Source organism: Fundulus heteroclitus, chromosome 5 (assembly GCF_011125445.2).
Source record: "Fundulus heteroclitus isolate FHET01 chromosome 5, MU-UCD_Fhet_4.1, whole genome shotgun sequence".
NCBI lineage: Eukaryota > Metazoa > Chordata > Actinopteri > Cyprinodontiformes > Fundulidae > Fundulus > Fundulus heteroclitus.
Genome location: NC_046365.1, coordinates 8,801,159 through 8,808,275, shown reverse-complemented (window position 1 = coordinate 8,808,275; position 7,117 = coordinate 8,801,159). Strand labels below are relative to the sequence as shown.

At 40.8% G+C, this 7,117-nt stretch overlaps 1 protein-coding gene across 1 annotated transcript; it reads right to left on the bottom strand.

The window, feature by feature from the left end:
- Positions 1-305: 305 nt before the first annotated feature.
- On the bottom strand, positions 306-5,826 carry LOC110369470 (circumsporozoite protein). The gene is made up of 4 exons (XM_021324103.2): positions 5,738-5,826; positions 4,106-4,273; positions 3,880-4,026; positions 306-2,615 (listed from the first exon to the last, which is right to left on the bottom strand). Exons 1-4 carry the CDS (start codon positions 5,738-5,740, stop codon positions 2,538-2,540), a joined length of 396 nt encoding a protein of 131 aa, XP_021179778.2. The 5' UTR covers positions 5,741-5,826; the 3' UTR covers positions 306-2,537.
- Positions 5,827-7,117: the final 1,291 nt, after the last annotated feature.

Genomic DNA, 7,117 nt, shown 5'->3' with positions numbered 1-7,117 from the left:
AAGAGAACGCTTCCGGTTCTTCCTTTGAACTCTTTTCGTCTAACATCATCACTTGGTCCTTACATTTCTGACTCCTCTCATGATTCTGTAATGCATTTTTACTTTTTTGCGTCTGCGAGCAAATCAGTACGTACATTACTTTACCTGAGAGTTATCCTTAGGTATACGTTGAACGCAAAACCCCAGAGCATAAAGGTTTGTCTTAGCGTTCCAACATACGGGTCGAAATACTAAATCCTAAGAACCGCTGAAGGAAAAAGAGGTTTCGGTTTATCATATACAGGAATGGCACAAGTCCCCAAGACTTTAGTTCTGTTGATTTATTTGTCATTGCACAGCAAACATCATCTCATGAAAAGTCATACGTTACATTTCTGTTCAGTACAATTCAGTCAGGAGCAATGGATCATAAAGTGCCGTGTGAAAAGTTGCCCCAAAATAAAAAAAAAATACAGAGGACTGTGTCAATTATTTGCTTTGATGCAAGCATCGTCGACTGGTTGTGCACACGTTAAATAAAAATATACCAGCACGTGAAACATTTAAGGCAGCACAGGTGCACAGCAAGTACGCCAACCTATCGCGGATCTTCTAGACAAAACAGAACATTAAAATGTTGCATTTATGTCCTTAAAAGAGGTTTTCTTTTTTTTTTTTTGGGCAAAAGATTTGCTCCACTGAAAATGTGTACCACCAAGATTTTCTCCCAAAGTTCCCCCCGAAACATATTCAACATGTAAGAAAAAAAAAAAAAAAATAAACAAACATTCACGGAGCCCAGCGATGCAGACGGTGTGTTAAAAGACGGGAAAAGCGAGCGGAACAGATGTTCGCACACACTCCAGATGCTCCAGACGTTCTCGGCTCAGCGAGTAGGCCAAATAAAACAGCCAGGAACAGCTGCAGACAAAGCGCGCCATATGTTCTATTGTTGATCACACACGGCCCGGTCTAGCTGCGCCGCTAACGGGAGCAGGAACGAAGGAGGTCTGAACTGGAACGCTCTCTTGTGATCAGCTCTGTGTGTTTTAGACAGAGGGTGAGAAGAGAGCCAGCGTCAATGGGAAACAAAACCGGAGACAATCTGCTTTTTGACAGCAAAATGTGAAAAACAAACCGACGGCATGCATTTGAACCAGAGATGTGCCAACTCCAAAACAAAAAAATAAATAAATAACAGATCTTTTTATATTTAAAATCAGACATTAAAAACCTCAGACAGTCTTAAAATGTTTTCTTTGGTGATCTAATATCCATTATCCTCCCTTTTATTATAATCCAGCGTCAAAACACGATGCATTTACTCTACCTCAAATTCCTCTGATTGGTCCGTTATCAGGCTGGCCCTCTTTAGAGTTTGGTAAGAAATAAATAAGCTAATTATGTTCCACTATAACCGCTCCAGTATTTTATTAAATGAAGAACAATAAATAGCATTCACTATGCAAGCTTCCTTTTTAAATAACTGAAAGTGTGGAAGCTGGGCTTCATCAACAGCTTGATGGCACCAGGCTACCTATGCAGTCTCTATTTCAATACTTTCCAGCTCTGGAAAAGTCTGATAGAAGGAAACCAGAGTATAGAAAATCCTGCTTTTCCCAGACTTTATCTCCTTTGTCCAAATTCTGAGTCCTTTCTTGTGTCCTTCTGTCCTATTTTCCTTGTATGCTTCCTCTGTCCTTTCTTGTGCACTTATTCCTTTTTTTTTGTTCTTGCTTTCTTCTTCTAGAGGTCCCTGTCCTTCCTATAGTTTTTCTTCATTATTTCCTTTGTTGTATTGTTTAATTTTCCCTTAAGTCCTAGCCGCCTTCCTTCAATCTCTTCTTTCTTCCTGTCCTACCTAATTTCCCTTTTCTTCCTTTCCTTCTCTACGTGCTTCCTTGAATCCTGACAACCTTCTTCTTTATGTCCTTCCTGTACTTCTGTTCTCTCTTCAATTCTTTCCCTTTGTCCTGTCTTTTTTCCCCTTCCTCCCTGATGTGCTTCCTTCCTTCCTCCATCCCATTTCCCCTTAATGCATTTCCTCTTTCCTTCCTTTTGTCACTCATTTAATGTTTTATATTCTCAAATGACCAGAAAACACTGAACCTCTTATAGAAAAGTCTGAAATCCTGCACAGGAGCCCCATCCCTCCAACCACCAATAGGCCAAACTATATTGCATGCAAAATCCTTTACTTGCAGTATGTTTCTGTTTATTTGTTCTTCATAGAAGACCCCTCACCCATGACCCTATATACTGTATGATGATAGCATAATAAACTCCTGACGGGCGACTGCAAGCTGTGTCATACGCTATTTGGCTTTCAAGGTTACCAAGTGTTTCCCAATTTTACTTCTGCATTTCAGCAGTTACACAGTTAATCATCCCACAGAGGAGGATAGAGGATCAGAGCCAGAACCCAAAAACCAGGGCCAGAGTGTAGCCCAGCATTTAGGTATTCTGACTGAAACAAGGCCTCATAAATCTGTGTCCATAAGGGCGTAATAAAGGCCATTTTTGCCCAGCACGGCATTCTAGCTGAACCTTAACACAACTCAAACACTTCCAGTTGGCTGAATGTCCTCTTCATCCGTCCCGCTGACGTCTCCATCGTGATCCGTGGTTTCAGAGCGCTGCGGATGAAAACATTTACATCTCAATAAATTACAATATCCCCAACAGGTTTATTTATGCAAGTGGTGGAATTCAAAAAGTGTAACTCGTACAGACTCTCCACGCACAGGGATTTATTTTTAGGTGTTTTTAATTCTGTTTTGTTTATCACGACAGTTTACAGCTGATGAAAACCCAAAATTCAGTTTCGCTGAAAATTTAATTACCGCCTAAGACCAGTAAAAAAAAAAAAAAGAAAAGAAAAAGAAAGAAAAAGAAAGGATTTTGCGACACAGATATCAGCGTCTACACAATCACGGGGAAGTCTGGTGACTTGCCAGCTGACGTGGCAGACAGTCAGGCCATAAACGCCATTGCTTAGAAGAAGCTTATTGGTCACAGAATCTTATTCATAAAAGGTTAAGAGGATGGGAAGAAAAAGTGTGGGAGTAAAGCTTTCACAAGCAACAGGAAGAACAGCAACCATGAGAGGGTTGTGGAGCAAAGGCCATTCCAGAGCCTGAGTGGGGTCACGGCTTCAAGGGTCACCCCGCACAGATCTAGTCATACACCACTACTGCTGTCATACTCCTTGTGTTAAGACACAGCTGACCCAGTGCACTGCAAAAAGAGAACTAAAAATAAGTACAATTTTCTTGAAATGAATGTATTGCCCTTGATTTGAGCAGGTAAATAAGACTATTTGGCAATGGAATGAGTATTTTTACCCCTAAAATAAGATAATTAGATATACTGCACTTGAAATAAGACGATGGAGACGAATCGTTCCTATTTTAAGTGCAAAAATCTTATTCCATTGGCAAATAGTCCTATTTATCTGCTTAAATCAAGGATCAATTTCTTATTTTTAGGTCTATTTTTGCAGTGAGACAATGAGACAACGTCAGAAGCTGGGCTAACAAGAAAAAGGGCTGAACGGCTACTCAGTGGTCCTTAGATGAATGTAAAGTTTGCACTTCATTTGGAAATCAAGGTCCTAGAATCAGGAGAAAGATTGCAGAGGGACAAAATCCTCTGTGCTGAAGTTTCCATGGTCTGTAAAACTGGAACGTTTTGAGAAACCCAGTTCTGGGTTTTCATCAGCGTGACCCATAGTCATGAAAATGAATAGAAATAAACAAGTGAAATACACAGATCTGTGGGTGTAACATGTCTTTATAACAGGAGCTTCCCTTCTTAACATTAAATGAACCTGAGAAGCCCCTCTAGGCGTAGCACCTTTCGCCCTGCTGTGAAAACAGTACCGGATTCATGATGACGTACCTGAGGGTTCTCGTACGCCTGGGGGGCGGGGTCAGTCTCCTGCACCGGGTGTCGCTCCTTCCCATCGCCCGACTCGCTGTCCTCCTGTCCGCCTGGAGGCGTGCCGTCGTGCTCTGGGGGAGGCGGGGGAGCAGCGGTGTTCTGGATCTGCAGAGATTTCACCGCCACATCTCTTAGCCGTCTCCGGTGATTAAAACTCCAGATCGGCGAGGAGGCACTTGCCTACCTCTGGGTCATGTGGTTGATCGCCTGTCTCTTGGACTGGACGCCTTGCATCGCACATAAATGGAATCGCAGCGTGTTGAGGCCGTGGTGGAGGGACTCCGGGGGGCCGGCTCCATGAGGCTGGAGGTGGGAGCGGCGGTGGAGGTACGTGGACTACGTAGTTTGTCTCCTGAATATACACACAGACACAAGAACTAGATAAAGCCTGTATACACTGCAAAAACGGATCTAAAAATAAGTAAAATGTTCTTAAAATTAGTGTATTTGTCCTTGATTTAAGCAGGTAAAAAAGATTATTTGCCAATGGAATGAGTATTTTTACCCCTAAAATAAGATAATTAGACATCCTGCACTTGAAATAAGGTGATGGAGATGAGTTGTTCCTATTTTAAGTGCAAAAATCTTATTCCATTGGCAAATAGTCTTATTTACCTGCTCAAATCAAGGACAAATACACTAATTTTTAGAACATTTTACTTGTTTTAAGTTCCGTTTTTGCAGTGTACATGTGGGAACGGTTCTAGAGGACTCTGTCTGACAGCTTATCCTACATCTAGTATCGCCGTAAAGCTCCAAAATGATCTCCAGCTTCTCCACCCTCTCTATGCTACATATCTGTAAAAGTGATGGTTTCCGGCGAGGGACAGCGATGCTGCCGCAGGTGTCAGGCAAAGAGGAATAAAGACAGAAAGGAAACGGCTGCACCAGCACACACAGCGGTGAGTTCTGCTCGGTTTGTCTAAAACTTTATATAATCAAAATAAAACTCAACATGAGTTGGTGACCTGACACCTCTTCACCTGTTGTCTGGTTAATGATTTTTGATTCCAATGTTTTGTTTGAGGTCTGACCTGCTGATCCTCGCTTGGACCAATTCTGATTTGTTTAGAAGGTTTAAAAACAACAGCAACGACAAAGGGCCACAGGTTCCTCGAATGAGGTGGTGAATAATCTTAAATTTAACAGAAAATGAAGAAATTGTAAGATCTCGCCAATTTCTTCAGTCATTAACCTTTATCAAATGTGAAGGAAATCCCTAGAGTACATTTCAGATGGGTTTATAGACTGAAAATACCGAGCGTTTTCAGTTTTGGGGCGTTTTATAAACAAGAAAATGTGTCTTCCAGTCACGAGAAAGTTGCCTCCTCTCCGATCTGTGGCCAGCCGATGGTGGTTCTCTTCTTAGAACCGGTCCAAACGAGTCAGAACCACCAGACAAGGACCTGCAGGACCGGCTGTACCATCACCATTAACACATCAGAGTCAAACCCTGGCTCGAACAAGGCTGAACGCTTCAGACTTAAGGATCCACGTCAAATTCTGCCAAAATATTGTGCCCGTTGCCATAGTGTTTACTAATAAAGCACATCAGCCTGCGCCAGTTATGACGTCACTGACCCAAAATACACACAGAGCAGAACCACCAGGTTCATTTCCTTCGGTGACTTTTTAAAAACTGTTGTAGTCTATATTCCTGCATGGGAAACCCATAGTTTGTAACCTAGCGGAGGGATTTATCCCCAGTGAACACAACACAACCCAAATGTGTCTGTTTAGAGCGGAATCAGCCACATAAATCAAATGTTTCTACGCGCGGGTGTCTACGAGCAGCACTACATTATCCTCTACTCACCATTCCTGACGTCCTTTGGAAGACGGCAAAAACAATGCCGCTTCCTACAGCCCACTGTGACACCACGTGTTGCTTTACGTATGAAAACGTCAACTGTTGGGTGGGCGTAACACATCACATCCGGTTCTGCTGGAGTTAGCCTGTTAGCATGTAGCCTACATTCCGTACGTAGCTCAGCGGTACGTACGCATATACGTAGACGCGTCGTTGGGCGCAGGTTCGCACGTCAACGTCACCGCCATATTGTATGTGGCAGAAAAAAGTTAAGTTCTGTTGTAGTGAACGTGGATCAGAAAAAAAAAAAAAAAATTAAATATCATGAGGTGTTTAAGAGGCAAAGAATGGGGAGCAGGTAGGAAAACTTTGAAAATATTATATGTTGGACTTATTAGATCGGTTATAGATTATGGATGTGTGGTATATAATTCTGCCTCAAGTAACTTATTAAAAGAAATAGATAAAATACAGTATCAAGCGTTAAGAATTTGCTGTGGGGCAATGAAGACGACACCAGTGTCAGCACTACAGGTAGAAATGGGGGAAATGCCATTGGAGTTAAGAAGGAAACAATTAGGAGTAGGGTTTTGGGCAAAAGTAAAAGGGCATAAAAAAAGTTATCCTATAAATAATATATTACCATGCCAAGAAAGTGTTAAGAATGTAAAAGTAAATAGTTTTGGATGGATAATAAATAAAGAAATAAAGGAAATAGGATTAAATCAATGTTTAATTAGCCCGGTTGTGGATTTTTCATGTAATCCGCCTTGGATACAAAAAGAGGTGAAAGTTGATTTAACATTGTTGGAAGAAGGAAGACAAACGGTAGAAGGAGAGGTGGAAAGATACATAAGAAGGGTATATGGAGAATACTTACAAATATATACAGATGCATCAAAAATGGTAAATGATAGAGTAGGGATAGCATTTATAATTCCAGATTTAAACATTATGGAAAATAAAAGATTAATGGATAATTTGAATTGAGTTACTGGCTATTTCAATGGCGTTAAAATGGAGTGAAGAATTAAGAGAAAAGAAAGTGTTAATTTGTTCTGATTCAAGTAGTGCATTAATAAGTATTATGGAACAAGAGTCGGAAGCAAGACAAGACATTCTGATAGATATAAATAATTCAATAAGTAAAATGGGAAAAAATGGATCTACTGTTAAATTTATTTGGATTCCGGCTCATACCGGAATAGTTGGAAATGAATTAGCAGATACATTTGCAAAGAGTGCGAGTAAGAGAAATGAAGTTGAACTGGAAGGTAAGTATAGTAAAAATGAGATAAGGAGTATAAGTAAAATATATTACAAAAAGAAGTGGCAGGAAAAATGGGAGGGTGAAAAGAAGGCAAGGTTTTATTATAATATTCAAAA

Excerpts from the sequence above, each read along its gene's own strand:
- LOC110369470 (XM_021324103.2), bottom strand. Across the intron at positions 4,027-4,105 it reads ATCAACCACATGACCCAGAG|ATCCAGAACACCGCTGCTCC; the intron begins GTAGGCAAGTGC and ends AAATCTCTGCAG. Across the intron at positions 2,616-3,879 it reads AGGCGTACGAGAACCCTCAG|CGCTCTGAAACCACGGATCA; the intron begins GTACGTCATCAT and ends TTTCATCCGCAG.